This window comes from Camarhynchus parvulus, chromosome 2 (genome assembly GCF_901933205.1).
Source record: "Camarhynchus parvulus chromosome 2, STF_HiC, whole genome shotgun sequence".
Lineage (NCBI taxonomy): Eukaryota > Metazoa > Chordata > Aves > Passeriformes > Thraupidae > Camarhynchus > Camarhynchus parvulus.
Window position 1 is genome coordinate 103,111,969 of NC_044572.1, and position 15,371 is coordinate 103,127,339.

The 15,371-nt window shown below is 35.9% G+C and overlaps 1 protein-coding gene across 1 annotated transcript in view; it reads right to left on the minus strand.

The window, feature by feature from the left end:
• SMCHD1 (structural maintenance of chromosomes flexible hinge domain containing 1) overlaps nt 1–15,371 on the minus strand; it is a 65,686-nt gene that overhangs the window by 13,057 nt on the left and 37,258 nt on the right. Inside the window, exons 26-37 of the mRNA XM_030969236.1 lie at nt 14,930–15,078; nt 14,136–14,224; nt 12,912–13,030; nt 12,120–12,287; nt 10,944–11,069; nt 8,959–9,038; nt 7,528–7,685; nt 5,780–5,895; nt 5,275–5,336; nt 3,178–3,265; nt 2,637–2,768; nt 1,311–1,460 (exon numbers count right to left, since the gene is read on the minus strand). Of these exons, the coding sequence (XP_030825096.1) occupies nt 1,311–1,460; nt 2,637–2,768; nt 3,178–3,265; nt 5,275–5,336; nt 5,780–5,895; nt 7,528–7,685; nt 8,959–9,038; nt 10,944–11,069; nt 12,120–12,287; nt 12,912–13,030; nt 14,136–14,224; nt 14,930–15,078 (1,437 nt within the window). The remainder of the gene's footprint in view (nt 1–1,310; nt 1,461–2,636; nt 2,769–3,177; nt 3,266–5,274; nt 5,337–5,779; nt 5,896–7,527; nt 7,686–8,958; nt 9,039–10,943; nt 11,070–12,119; nt 12,288–12,911; nt 13,031–14,135; nt 14,225–14,929; nt 15,079–15,371) is intronic.

A 15,371-nucleotide genomic window follows, 5' to 3' on the forward strand; every position in this document is an offset into this window, starting at 1 on the left:
CAGTCAATGTACTGAATAAAATATATATTATAAAGAAACTTTTATGTAGGACCTGCAGATTTTAGGATTCTACTGTTGTCTTATGGTGGTGATTTCCAAGATGTATTTGGAGAATTCGTTTGGATTGCTATGCAGTGTCTGTCTCCATTTGGCCCACACTGATGTTGGTCTGTCATAAAGCTGCTTCCGAAGAGTGAGTTAGAAAAGGTGGCTGAGAAAATGTCCTTAAAAAATTGGATCCTCCTTTGGTACATCTTCTAACTGTTTGAAGACCTCTATAGAAGTCAGACTTTTAAAATATGTGACAACCAAATGAAGTAGGGGTATAATTTTGCTCTGCCATTCTTATATGATATTTCAAGTTGAAAACAAAAATCAATATACAATTGTTTCACCACAGGAATACTACTGACTGAAGTTCTGTGTAGGCTTGAGATTGCAGACAGAGATTGTGACCATTCCATTCAGAAGAAATTCCACATTCAGCTGGATTTTCTTTGGTGTGTTTTGAACAGTTCCTGGTTTTGTGCAGGTGCACATTTTACACTGTGCCTTTGTATCATATTTTATAGCAACTGTGAAAGATGGAACTTACAGGTTTTAAAAATTCAATCTGTATTTGTCGAAGAAAAAGTCCCTGCAGTGATGTGATTACAATATGCAGTAATTTCAGAGTATACATGATGTCAGAGATTCAAACCAAAATAAGGAAAGCATTTCTAACAGCCAGATGCATTAATGAGTGAAACAAAGCATAAAGAAAAAAGGTAGTTTTATCTTCTTCAAATGAGGGTAGGATGCCTTTCTATATATACGAAGTATATATATGCCTACTACTTAGACAAAAAGTAAAGAGAGCCTAGCAAAATTTAATTAGAAATATATGAAGAAGTCAGTCTAAATGATCTTAAGATATAACAGCCTGAGAGCATTATAAATAAAAATGTAAAATACTGGTAATATTAAGGGTTTAACTACAAACTGGTTAAGTGTTACTCACATGTGAAATTCAAATGAAGAAAATATTTTTCCTGGATTTTCCTGAATGTCCCGGTCCCTAACTGAAAGTACCTGTACACTTCCCTCACTTGGAAAGGATAAACTTTTTAAAGAATGTAATTCCTTCAGGTTTTCTGAAAATCAGCAGCCAAACACAGAAGAAGTAATTTATCTAATTATTTCTAAGGGAAAGCTACAATATAAACTAAATCTCCACAGAACACAATGAGGTGTAAGAGAACTTTAAAACTGCGGGAAAATAAGCCTCATTAGACATAGTGCTCATGGAGCTGTGTATTTCAGTCACTTACAATTTCAGCTGATCCACTCTCCAATGGAAACTCTACTGTATTGACTTTACCCTGAAACTGTGGGATCTCAATATCTTCTTCATTGGGGCTTTTAATTTTTGCTATTATTCTGCCAACAAGATCAAGTCCAGTGTGGTTGTTGTATTCATCCTGTGAGTAAAAAAGAAATTAAATTTAGTTTGGGACTGAACTAAATAATCCATTTCTGCACTGCCCTGGTTTTATATGGCAAGGCGCTAGCAGTCTCTGCAGAGGCAGCCTCTGTGAGGAGAGGCTGGACATGGCCAGTGCTCCAACTGAGCACTGAGCCAAAATGGTGTTTCTTTATATTTAAGAATGGGCAGAAATGCACAGGCAGGTGAGAATGGGAAAAAAAAAAAGAGAAAACAGCAGAGGGTGAGAGAAGGAACAGCAGGAGGAGCAGAAATTCCCCTGCAGCTCACAGGGAAACTACACTGGAGCAGGTACTTCCCTGTAGCCAATGAAGGACCGCGGTGGAGCAGAGACCTGCATGGAAGCCCATAGAGGACCCCATGCTAAACCAGGCTGGTAATTCCTGGACTGCAGCCTGTAGCAAGGGCTCACAGTGGAGCAGTTCATGAAGGACCGTGGCCCACAATGGGACCCACACTAGAACAGGGAAACTGAAGAAAAAGCAAGGGCAGGAAAGAGCTGAGGAGCTGTTACAGGTTGACTGTGGCCCCCATTCTCCATCCCCCTGCACTGCCTGGGGGAGGGCACAGGAATCTGGAACAAAGCTGAGCCTAGGAAGGGTGGGGCAGTAGGTGTTGCTTTAGATTTTTGGTCTTTGTTTCTTATTACACAAATCTTTTTTAACTGGAAATTAAATTAAATTACTTTTCCACAAGCTGAGTCTGCTTTGCTATTGTGGTAGCTGGTAAGTGATTTCATTTTATCCCTGTGAACACTCAAAGTTCAAGAAACATTATTTTTGGTAATACAAGATTTCTAAGAGAAACTATTTTATTCCTATCTGGGAATAAAAATCATGGAGAGAAACATCTGCTGTACACGTAAGTGTTTTCCCACTAGAATCTATTCTTGAAACAATTTTTTTGTGTGGCAACAAGACGTGGATTTCAACTGAGATACCTGACAGCAAGGACCAAACATTTCAGTTTTGGTCATCCATATGTAAATCTAAGAAGATGGATCTGTCATATGCTGAAAAATCACTGATTAACATCTTTTTTCATGACGTGAACCTGCAAAGAAACAGTAGCAATGCCTTACAGCAAAATTCAACATCGTTTCAGCAGTCTTCTACATTTCCTTAATTAGGATTTTGTATGGAAGGATAGTTACCATTAAATGGAGGTATAAATCCTTGACCAGTGTACGGCTGGTAAGAGCTCGAACATTGGAAACTGCTGGAGTAGCTGGTAAAGAATCAGGTAACAAGCGTACAGGGTCATTAGGTACAACTTCAATTATAATCTAGCAGAAAAAGAAGGAAAAATGAAACAAAACAAAATAAAATAAAGACTGATACAATTAACTACAAAACACCTGCACACCTGGATTGCTCAAAAACCACTAAAACAAATGTATGTGAAATTTGTGGACAGAACTGAAATAAATGAGCACAACCATAAAGCAGTTCTGCTAGGTTGCAAATTATGCACCTCTGTTATACCATCAAATTTTTGGTTACAGAAGTTAAGGAAAACATATTTGGTAATCAACTGTTTGAAATCAGTAACTATCAAAAATAAAAATACAATATTTTTCAAAACTTGTGAGTGAAAGTATTTCCATTCTGAACCTAAAAAGTATCCTAACACTTCACCCAGATGATTCTGTATTACGTGTTCTTGGCTACTTGCAATTAATTATAGATACAAACCTGTTCACTGTTAAGCATATTTGTCTTATCCATTGCAAAGGTAAACTGGATCATGTAAGTGCCCACCCTCTCCGGAACCATTTTATCCCTAAAAAAAACAAAAATAAAACCCAAGCAAACATGAGACAATATTATAGTCAAAAGTATGTATGTAAGTACACAAGCAATTCAAACTCTGAGTAGTCCTCCAGACTAGTCAGAAAGCCCCACTAAGGCATAATACTTCTCTTTCAGAAAGAAGGCCATCAAACGTCCTCGAGAATTAGAGTAAGGCTTTTGGAAGCTTGATAAGGGAAGTCTCCTGCAAGAGTTTCTCTTCTAGATGACAGGAAGTTTGTCATGGCCCTATTCAGAAACGTGCAAGTCTACACCATTTAATTCCCTATTCAGAATTTTCATATAGCTACCAGAACAAAACATAGACATGTCTAGATTTGGAACAACAACCATTTCTCTCCAAATTTAATAAAATTGTCATAAAATCAGAGTATCTAATTCCCTCCTTAGTCAGATTGTACAAAGTTGTGTAATTTGGAGCACTGGTCAAGGCTGAGTATAGTGAGAAAGAAACAGAATTTTCCTTCTAACTTACAGCATTCCAAAGTGTAGACCACTGGCAAAAAACCCCTACCACCAAAATGTGAAGAAAAGCCCAGACACCTGAGGTTCTGCTGCTATAATTTCACCCAGCAAGGAAGGCGACATGGCATCCAGAGGACCTCTGCAGTATTCAGCAAGGGCTAGCAGTGACTTAAAAGTGCTTACAAACTTTTGAAGAGATGTAAACAGCCAAGATGCAGGTATTTCTCCAAACATGACACGTGGCATTCTCAAACTGATTAATGATTCTTGCATTCAACATACAGCAGTTTAACTGTTTTGTCAACATTAAGCAATTTATTTCTTCTGATTTTGTTTGGGAAGTAGTAATATGTAAGATTCCCTGGAACGCTTAGCTTGGAAAATATGAAATCCAAAGCTTTAATATTTCTAGAACAGACCATGACTTTTCCTTTTTTAGATTTCACAAACAGAAGTAACAATTCTTTTCCACATTTTATTTAGCTTAAGACTGACAGTAGCATCTGCCTTGTCATGATACATTAAAACACTAATTAGTAAATAATCAGCTAAGGATCTCATGGCTGGACAGACACAGGCTTTAGAAAAAGAAGAAATTACACAATTGCTATGGAAGTTGTTTAAGACTGCGTAATGGCATCTGTGTTACTGACTGGCAATAAACAGATGAAAACCATCTGACAGTGTGCCAAGAACAGGAAAACTTGAAATAAAGTCACTTGATAGACAGTGATGCCACAGACACTGGCAGCAACATGTAAAATGTACTTTTCTACAAGGGCTGCTAATGGGCAGTGTCTACTCTCCTTTCAAATTTGTCAATAAGGCTGGGAGTTTTATTTCTGGACATTTGTGGACAACTAGTGAACTACAGGCACCTATGTCAAGAAAAGCCCACTCCCAGGAGGCAAAAGCTTAAATCAATAGCCAATACCATAACCACTTAGCTAATCCCATAGATTGTCTACTAGAAATAGATGTAGAAAGAATGTGGCAGTCAGGTACCAGTTTATGATGAGCTCTAGTTCTGCCACCTTTCATTTAAGACACTATTTCTGAATAAGTAGCCCAAGGAATGATTACTAACAGGACCAAGACCATGTGGCTCAGGATTGATGCACGGCTAGAGAAGGTAACAAAAACAAGTTAAATCTGCCTTGTCCAGCCTGCAATTCTACAGTAGTTAAAGCAATACTGAAAAGAATTAAAGGAAGTTACCATCTAAGTTACAAGCTGATGATTTAGTTCCCTCATTGCTAGCATATCTCAAAATGTATTCTAATATATTATCTTAGACTCCTTTCTTCTCTACTCTCAGATTATGCAAATGTCAAAAGTATCTAGGAAAGAATTCAATCTTCATCTCAATGCATTTTGGTAGTATCTTTCACCTCTTCTGTATCATACTAATTCTGTGATGGACCGTTATTATCAAAACATAAAACTCTTCTATTTCAAACTATGTATTCTGTATAGTAAGTTCCGTGAGTAATTATAGAATAAATGCTGTTATACCTGAAGTAGAAGAAGCCATCTTCCTTGTCATCTTTCACCTTACTACAGCTAAACGTTGTAACCTGTAAAGATGCAAAAAATTTAATGCAATGTACTGAAAGTCCTTAACTTGCAATATGCTACCAAGTCTTAATGATTTGCAGTACTGATAGCCCACAGTGAATCAATGAGACTGCCTGTATTTTAGACACTAATTTCATGTTCTTAATTCTCACAGTCTTTTCTTTGCAAAATTCAACGTGGCTACTTCTAATACTCCCCCTGCTGTGAGTTAGCTTCTGCAGAACAGCAACATTTTTGTCATTATTGTAGTACTGATGCTTGACCAATCTGACAACTTGTAACAGGACAAACACTGATAAACATGTAGGGTTGATCTGCAATATTTGCTACTTAAAATCTAGAAGAGGACACAGATCTAAGTCAAATTAAAGACAGGTTCTACTATATTTGTCCCAAGCTGGTATTTTCATACCCATTTTGAAAATGCATTTTGATGACTTACATCAACTGGTGTCCTAACCCGGCCGCTCTGAGCTTCCCACATTTTCATTGAAATTCGTGCTGGATTAATATTTTTAATGATGGTGTTATCTTCAGAAAGAACACTAACCATAAAATCTGTAGGACAAAAAACACGTTTTGAAGATTATTTTTATTCAGAATTAAGCAGCTCAAATTTCATTATTTCTGTGTCTCCCTCATACTTAAGAGAAAAAAAAACTTAAAAAACAAGCATTTTAAAAAGAGCCAAAACCACTAAGAATTTCAAATCACGTATGAAAAACCTCTCCTTATCCCTGTAATTAGACCAGGTAACAATCCTTAGGAAAAACCAAACACCTACTTTATGACAGCTTTAAAAAAAATCCTAGAATTTCAAGTCTGCCTTTCTCAAATTATCATTCTAATCAAAATAGCACACCAGGCTGCTTCTTGCTTTCAGGAATGAGTACCAGTAGCAGTTAAGTAGGTGATTCCTTCCTTCAAGGACAGAAGATTCAAATCCCCCTTTCCTTCACAAGTGCTTTATTTCTTACAGACTAGGATCACACAGCTGTATCTGTTAGAAGTAGGCTACAGGGAGACATTTCATTCTGTTGACTGGTTTTGCAATCTACTGCCATTTTATATCCCAGTATGATAAATTTCACTTTTCCTGTAGGTCCCATAGAAAGTGCAGTGATCTGAAAGAAATGGAATCCAAACTAGAACAAAGCTACCCTTCTTCTAGTTCAAAATGTGAACAAAGCAAATGGATTTCATGCATGTAAATGAACTTGCACTCTTCGTGCAGGACTGAATTTTGCACTTTAGGGAAGGACAGTGATTTGATGAGCATGAAAAGTTCAGGCATGACCGCCTCCAAGATTACAGTGCCTGCCCTTGGGTATACCTGAGATCAACAGTAAATCAAATAATTAGGATGTTATTTTATTTATTTAATAATATGAGGTGGTTAATACAGAATTTATTATGAAATAATTTAATGTCACATATACTATATATATTGTCCTGAAGAAGCTGTTTAATTCTCTTTCTTAACTAAAAACCTGGTTGATTTACACTACACATTACATTTGAAAAATGTCTGCTTGACAGGGAGGTTGGAGGTGGATAATTTTACAGGTCCCTTCCAACCCAAACCACTCTGTCATTTTATGATTCCTCCAGGAAAAACTAAAATACCTTGTGAATTTAATCAAGGTCATAACACTGTATGGAGTGTTTTAAAAAACAAAAACCTCTTGCCATAAAAATGTTGGCTGACCAAGTTATGACAGCCAAGCAACAAACTCTTTTGTGAAAGAATACAGCAGAAGAAAAGAATATTTTTTGTTGTCCTCCTGCTGATTACTTTTGGTTTGTCTTGGCTCACAGCTGGCCTAGAATTTCATAGCTACTTCCTTTGCTACTATTCCAGAGAAAGAGATGAGGGAAAACATACATGAACTAGCTCAGATCATATTTTAGTAAGACAGAAAAGAGATTATGTAGTTTTACCATTTATAGATGGATAAAAGGAGCAATTTGGAATAAATAAGAGGTCTTTTGAAATGCTTTCCAAAGATGACCTACATATCTCTTCTGTCCAAGTGTTACATCTCAGACACAGCTATTACAAAGAACAGAGAAAACAGACCAGAAAAACAAAACGAAAAAAAAATACAGTAGGCAAACTACCAAAATAGTTTTCCACAGGTTTTCAAATCTCTTGAGTGATTGGTTTCCACCAAAAATTCATATACTTACCAGGAAAAGTACCTCCTGCTGGAAAAGAAGGACTTTTGTCATATTTAACATTTAGGCAGATAGGTTTCTCAGGATCAGGCAGGACATTTATTGTGATTACAAGACAATCTAATATGGCCTTGTTGTATGAGGCTTTAATCTGTAAAATGTGCTCTCCCCTGCAATATACAGAAATCATTAAAATGGATGTAAAATCTCTTCTGAAAAGACAATTTTCAACTGGCTTCAAGTCTGACTAATGTACATGAAAATGTGCTAAACAATATCTAGTAATGTAGTAGTAAAGAGAAGAAAAAAAGGAACTGTGAATGCAATGTTAGGTAAGTACAGTCACAAGTTATTCTTAAGATATTAATTTCTTAATTTTGTGTTAATATTTCATTATTTTGATCACGTTTCATTGCCTGTAAGATACTAGCAACTACAGCCTCAAGCAGGAGAAGACAGTAAAGCAGAAAGCAGTCAAAATGGTGAGGAGCATTCCACTTTGACAAGTTTCCAAAGAGTGAATCCAAGTACCATTCACATATAGCAAAGTACACTGGAAGTATATAATGTCTTCAATGCTATCAAATAACTAATTTTCTTTACAGTATTAAAAACTTAAATTTCAAGTTTTTTCCAAAATTACCATTTTTTAAAAAAATATAACTGGGAATATAATATTTAACGGCACAGAAGCTGTGCTTCCCAGCCAGTTTTGATTATGCTGTAAATAGTATGATGTCACACCCGTTTCTAACCTCCAGCAGTAAATTGATAACTAATATTCATCGTCCTTCCACCAAGTCACAGACATTATAAATACACTGAGCAGCATCAACAGCATTTAAAACAATGCTGTTTTAAATTTCCAAATGCAAGAGTACTATGAGTCAAATCCTCCGTATTTAAATGCAAAGAACAAGCACCTATTGCTAGTTTCAAATAAGCTAAAGTCAACCCAGTCTTGCTCTGAAAACTCAGGGATACAAGGAGTGGGTTGCAGAACTGTGAATATGAGGAAGATACAGAAATTATGAATTTGAAAAGCCATATGGGACCTAAGTGTATAAGGGAAGCTATACATGAAGTGAGCATGAAGAAGCACAAGATGAAGAAGCAGGAGCCACAGGACACATATCTGCTGGAAATGAGACCTGAGCAGTTGAATTGCAAATAGGAAAAATGAAATACATCTACTCAAAATTCCTTTGGACACTCTACCCAATCCTTTAAAACAATGTCTAGCACAATAAAACAAGATTCAGAAAATTACAGCAGCAGCTTCTCAGTAGATCAAAAGAAGCAGCTACTGAGTTTTATTTAGTTAAGCACTTAGATTTTTAGAACTTACTATCTGGCCATCCACCTGCATATGAATAGTAAATCTTAGCTCTAGATTAATACTTGGTAGTACTTTATGAAATCCATCCGGTTTTCACTACTTACCTGGGTGCGTGAATACTAAAAACTCCCAGGTTAGCCCTACCAGTGTCATCTGTTTTATGTTGCTGGTTTGAAGGAACAAGCTGTCAAAAAAAACCCACAAAAACCTTTCAATTATACAAAAATAGTCTTAGGATAAAATGTTTATCTTATTTGCCTCCATACTGCCTGTTAATTTGAGCTGTAGCTAAAATTTGTACTGTAAGTTAGGGAAAGATATACTGTTATTAAGACAATATTAAGGAAATGGGTTCAAATTCTCTACCAGATTTTAAAAGCAATCACTTCATCTCAACTAGGCTATTTTTCTTCACTAATATGTTCAAATATTTTATAAATGTTATTTTTTAAATTGCTACTGATGCTATCATATAATCCATAGCAGACGTTAATCTGAGTGTATTTTCAGATCCAAAAGCTTTCTACAAACTATTTAGTGCTTGTTACAGTGTTCCTCCAGTTCTTACTCAGTTTTGGATCTGTAAGATAAAGAAGTACAGGGAACGCATGCTGCAACTGCATAGTATCAGGCTTTGAGACTTAGAGGGTGGAATCTGAAATATAGAGAACGTCTTATTTGAGAATTTCCATTCCCAAAATCTTCTCATTTCTTCTGGGAGACTGTGCATACAACCTATTAGAAATGCCAAGGCAGAGCATGCTGTAATAAACACTTTTATAACAATGTTCAACCTTGGCTTTCAGAGCACTTTCTCCTGGACACATCCCACTCAGCCAAAGAACATGTGGACTCTAAGACATGCTGCTGGTGCTCCCTGGAAGAATGTAAAAAAATCGGAGAAGACAAAGCATGCCACCACAACGTCTCTTTTACCAGGCAGCACAATCATGCAGTGCTACTGCCAAGGCTGTGTCTTCTCTCAAGAATAAAATAACTAGAACCCAGAGTGAGCTTCAGCTTACACCATAAAGACAGTAGTTGGTGCAAAGAAAAAAAAAACCCAAACTGTGAGGCAGGCTTCTGTGGCAAGAGAGCAAAAAAAGACAGAAAAACATGTTCAGGATATCAAGAAATCTACTTCAAAAGATCCAATTAAAAGAAGTAATAATAGCATAGTTAAATTGGGCAAAAGCTAAGGTTGTGGCACAGCTTTGGAGAAGTGAGCAAAAGAAGGTTCTCGGCTGTTGTTTATTCTGAGAAAACTGAGGAATGCAAATGCACGGCAAGCAGGAACAAAAAGGGAACAGGAGCCACCCTGAATGAAAAAATGTTATGTCCAGAGGTGGACGAATATATACTGTGTTGATAATATATATATTCAATATAACAGTCTCTGTACTGACAGGTAGGAATGTTTGACAGCTTAACTTTCCTTTTTTGTTCAAACACAGGAATAAATTTTCAATGAATGGAGTATTCTGTCAAAGTCCTTCCTTTGTACAGACTAATGTGAAAACCATCTGATACTCATACCTCACTTATGGAACAGACAGTAACCACTTATATCTGGGCTAGATTTGCATCCTCATTGTTTTAATATCATTTATTCTGCTTTTCACAGGATAATAAAGTAGGGCCCAAACCTGCTGACCAGCTTTACATACAGACCAGTAAGTCATACATTCAGGAATCAAAATCAAAGAACCACTGGATAATAATTATTTGGTTGCTAGTTGAGACTGTACCATTGTCATTACTATCATTCAGTAAATTACCTCTGATAACATGGGGGATGTGGTGGCGTGATGTGCATGCAAAATTTGGAAAAAGGTTCTGCAGAGTATCTGGAATGTATTCGAATTGTACTCAGATCCTGTCCTATCCAAATTTTGTTATATTTGTGGATTTTGTTCTGGGACCAGTTTATGATATTTGTTGCCACAGTTCTTATACTAGATTAGTTTTTTTTTTGTGATCTTACAGTATTTTATTAACATTTCCAAAAATGTCCTGAAAATTAACATACCATAGACATGACAACAAAACTTGTGTTAAACAAAATTTACCTAATAAGGCCAAGGCTTACCTTTAAGTTGTTACTCTTTGTAAGGTTGATTTTGACATTAGGTTCAGGAGTTGGATTTCCCCACTGATCACACAACTGAACAGTAAGAGGCCTCTGCAATTCTCTACCATTAATCACTGCAACAGGCTGGAAGAGACACAAATACATGATACTCAAATGAAGATAATCAATTGTACATATCTTGGACATTCACAGCAGTTCAGGAATCCCCAGAGCAACAGTGTCCACCTTTCCCATACTATTTGTCTCCCAGAACAGCTAGACCATGATTGAATGGTATGCAGGAATGTATTTCTAGAGTTTGTTTATATTCTCTTTTTAGAATAAAATGCACTACTTGAATTAAACGACATGGGTTACTCAGGGTGATGTGACTAAAAGGAAGGACATGATTATGAAGGGCCTTATCAATGTTCTTGTTGTAGGAAGAGCTATGGTCTAAAAATTTTATTTTCTGATATACTTGAACAGCTGCCTAGAGAACAAAAATAGTTATGAGACTTCCTGAACCTTTTGTTTAATTTTCTTCAGTAACCTCCTTCTCCATTTTCCCAAAACACCAATCTTGATTCCTGTCCTCTATTCAGACAAATTTCTTTTTTCTGCTTTCAACTTTCTATTCGGATTTCTGCAAGAAGTTAAGCACTGTTCTTTGAATAGCCAAAGTAAACACTGAAAAATAATTTTGAAAACCTAAGGCAAATAGATATACAGCACCAAAAATCTCCAGCCATTTCCATTAAGTCTTAGAGACAATGAAGTACAAGTGTTTACTTTCTGACAGTAAACACTCGTAAACTGAAGTAAATATGGGACTGCCATCCTACATCCTGAACATCAAAAAACCCCAGTAAGAGACAGAGAGATGAGCTGCCAGCCATTACTACCACTAAGGATTGTATTTTTGGAAAACAGCAGTGAAAGATGGGTGTCAGGATCAGCCCAGAGTAAAATTACTGCACCAGAGAAAAGTTACACTATCTGTAGAAAGGCAAATGGGGCAGAAAAAAGTTTACAGTACTTAAGGTTGTAAACGTACACATATGAGTTAGATTACTCCAAAACAAGTTTACTTTTAAAAGTCTAATGTAGGTAGCTATTGCATTAAAAATTGAATTAAAATACCTGACTACAGACCATGATGCTTTTTTTTCAAAGCAAAATTGTTCAACTTACCTTTTCTAACTCTGGCCAATCCACTAGCTGCAATTTAGCTGGGGATCCTGCTACCAAATTCACTCTGATAAAGTCAGAAAACTCACGCCAAGCAAAGCACAATTCTTTGCTTCCAAGTAAACAGGGTTTGTATCGAATACCTTTTACTTTCATTGTCTGAGTACTTTCCTATTGAGAAACAAAGAAGATTTTATCGAGAACAAATAAAGCAAAGTAAAACTTATTAGTATTTTTTCAATACAGCATTTATGCTATAAATACTGTTTGGTATTTTTACTGTGAGACAGTGGACTAAAAATTAAACTACAAGTTCAATTCCTTCTTTTAAATTTAAATGAACTTCATGAGTAAGAAGTGACACATTTCAAACTCAAGAATTTTTCAGAAACCCGTTTTTCAGGTTATATCCAGTATATTTTAAAAGGTATAGATACTAGTTCATTCTATAAGGTTTTTCAAAAGATCTTAAAATCAACTGTACCAACATAAAAAACCACAGAAGACTAAAAGCAAGATAGAAGAAAACATATAGAACCTAGAAACAAAGCAAACCTGACTCAAGCACAGAGTGAACTGGCCTCCACATTTTATAGCTGCAGCAGTGATAAGGTTTTTAACAGATGCAGCTGTGCTCCTTAGAACAAGATCATACAATTTTAATGCTTTAAGCAACCAACTAGCATGTAATTTGACTACCTTTCCACATTTTTGGTTCAGTTCTGTGTAACAGAATTAAGACAATTACCACACAAATGCCACAAAGGAATAAACTATATGACATCTTATAAATACCTGCCAAGTTATTTTCAAATTTGATTTATCAAGTCCAGGCCCAGAAACTCCTAGGGAATTTACACATGCAGATGTCACTGTCTGAACCTGATTTCCAAACTGATCTGTAATCATTACATCTGTTAAAAAAGATGATGATGATTAAAATGATTATTAGGATGATCGCATCAGCAGCTGCTTTAACGAAACATTATACAACATATGGAATATAAACATACACAACATAGAGACACACTATAGAAAAAATTCAAATAACTATCACTACATGACAGGCTGAGGTTGGAGGGTATTTCTGGATGTTACCTGGTTCAAAACCCCTGCTCAAGTTGGCGACCTTGAGCCAGCTGCAGACAGGCAGCTGCTGAGTATTTCTAAGGGGGGAGACTCCACAAATTCTGGGCAATCTGTACCAGTGCTCAGTCACCCTCACAGTGAAAAAGTGCTTCCTGATGTTCAGGGGGAACAGCCCGTGTTTCGCTTGGCGCCCACTGTCTCTATCTACTGTCTCTGAACACCAAAGAAAAGCCCGGCTCCAACTTTTTTACACTCTCTTCAGGTTTTTATACACATTGATAAGAACACCCAGTCTTGTGGGTATAAACCAAATGTATCTATTTAGTTATATCCCATATTTGTGCTTCCCACTTCTTTGAATAAAAAGATTATTTCTTACCAAAAATTAAAAGGAAAAAAATATCTTAAAATTGAAAGCTTTTTTCAATCTCTTTTTTTTTCTCTCTCTTTTTGTTCTATGTGATTTCTTTATTCATACCCAAGCTTTTAATGTTCCAATACTGAAACAATTTTTAATTTCTCACTATGTCATGTGGCAACTGCATACAGAAACCAAAGAATGAGAAGGCTGATCCCTAACATGCCTTCCTCTGAAGTCCATGCCTTAGCAACAGTCTGAATGCTGTTAAGCCTTTGAGATTTCAGAATACATGAACTAAACAAAAAATTATGAACTATTTTAACTAAGCATGATGAATGTCCTGATGTACAAAGTAAGAGGCAAATTTTATCAGAGAGTAACTCCAGAAATGTAAAATGGCAATTCAGAAGTCTGAACATCTTTCTGTGAATGAGAATGTAAACCTGTTTTTTATATTAAAGTAGTTGAAGGTAATTTACTCTTGATGACATCTATGTATATATATCAGTCTTAACAAACTGCCAAGAAATATATCTTAAAGGAAAATGAAGAATATGCAAACAACTTACCAATTTCACTCTGCAGTTCTTCACCCATCTGCAGTGTGTTTGAGCCTTTTAGTTTACATTTAATGTGTTTGGGTTCATCAGGAACTGGTCTGAGTACATGAAAATTTACTTATTTCTCTCATAAAGGTAAATATAACATCACAGCAGGCATGATAAATATATTTAACAATCTTAATGCTTTGTCATGCAGTGTACTTTATTTTCCTACTGTAAATTTGTGAAATGCCTAATTGCTGCAAATTTACCCCTGGCATCAGAGTGCTGTGAATTAATTAATTAAAACCTATTAAAATCACATGAAATACACTGAAGTAATTTAGAATGAGATTCCTCTTAATAAACTTTATAAGATACAAGTCTTAAACTCACTAAGAGCAATAAACAGGTAATTTTAAAGTTCAATTTACAGCCTATCAGTTTTGACTGAGAAACCAGCTAAGAACTAACTTTGTAGGGATATTTCTTTCTCTTCAGTCACCTTATTCTGTGAGCTAATGTTTACTTCAACTTTAGGAAAAAATCAATAGTCTTCTTCAGTGTATGTATATTTACACAAGTGATTATAGGGCTGGATGCAAGTCAGTAATCACAATGGAGTCTTTCACATAGATAATGTTCGCACATGTAATAAATTTACACAAACTCTTCCCATTTCCCAAGCTGACATTCTCCTGCTAATTTGCCAACCACTTTCATTATTTCAGCTAAAGACTTTTGTTTTATCCCAAAGTAATGAGATCTATAATGCTATGCCAATAACATGGTTAATAAAGAAATATACCAAATGAACAAACCTGACTGTGAATGCACTTTCCAAAGAAACGTGCTCATCAAGGTAAGTAATTAGACAGTAACGTGCGTCTTTTACTGAAGTTGGTACTTTTACATCAGGTAATAATCCCTGCATCAACAGCTCTCTGTCAATTTTAGGTGTCCAGTTGACCTAAAATTAAAATTTTATAAATTAATCAAAAGCTGAATTATAAATGACTAGCTACATAATGCATCTTGAAGCCATTCTAAATATGCTGATGTAATATACAGGCAATAGCAGCTTTCAGTGGAAAGCCTGGACATTTCCCAGCAGTAACCAATGCTATCTGCTGAAATACAGTCAATTACTTGAAAAAAAGCACAAGCAGATCAAAACATACATTAGGTTTCCCTCACTGAATTTGAGTTAGAAGAGATACAAGTGTCATATATTTGGTGAATCTCTATGTTTGTTTTAGACTC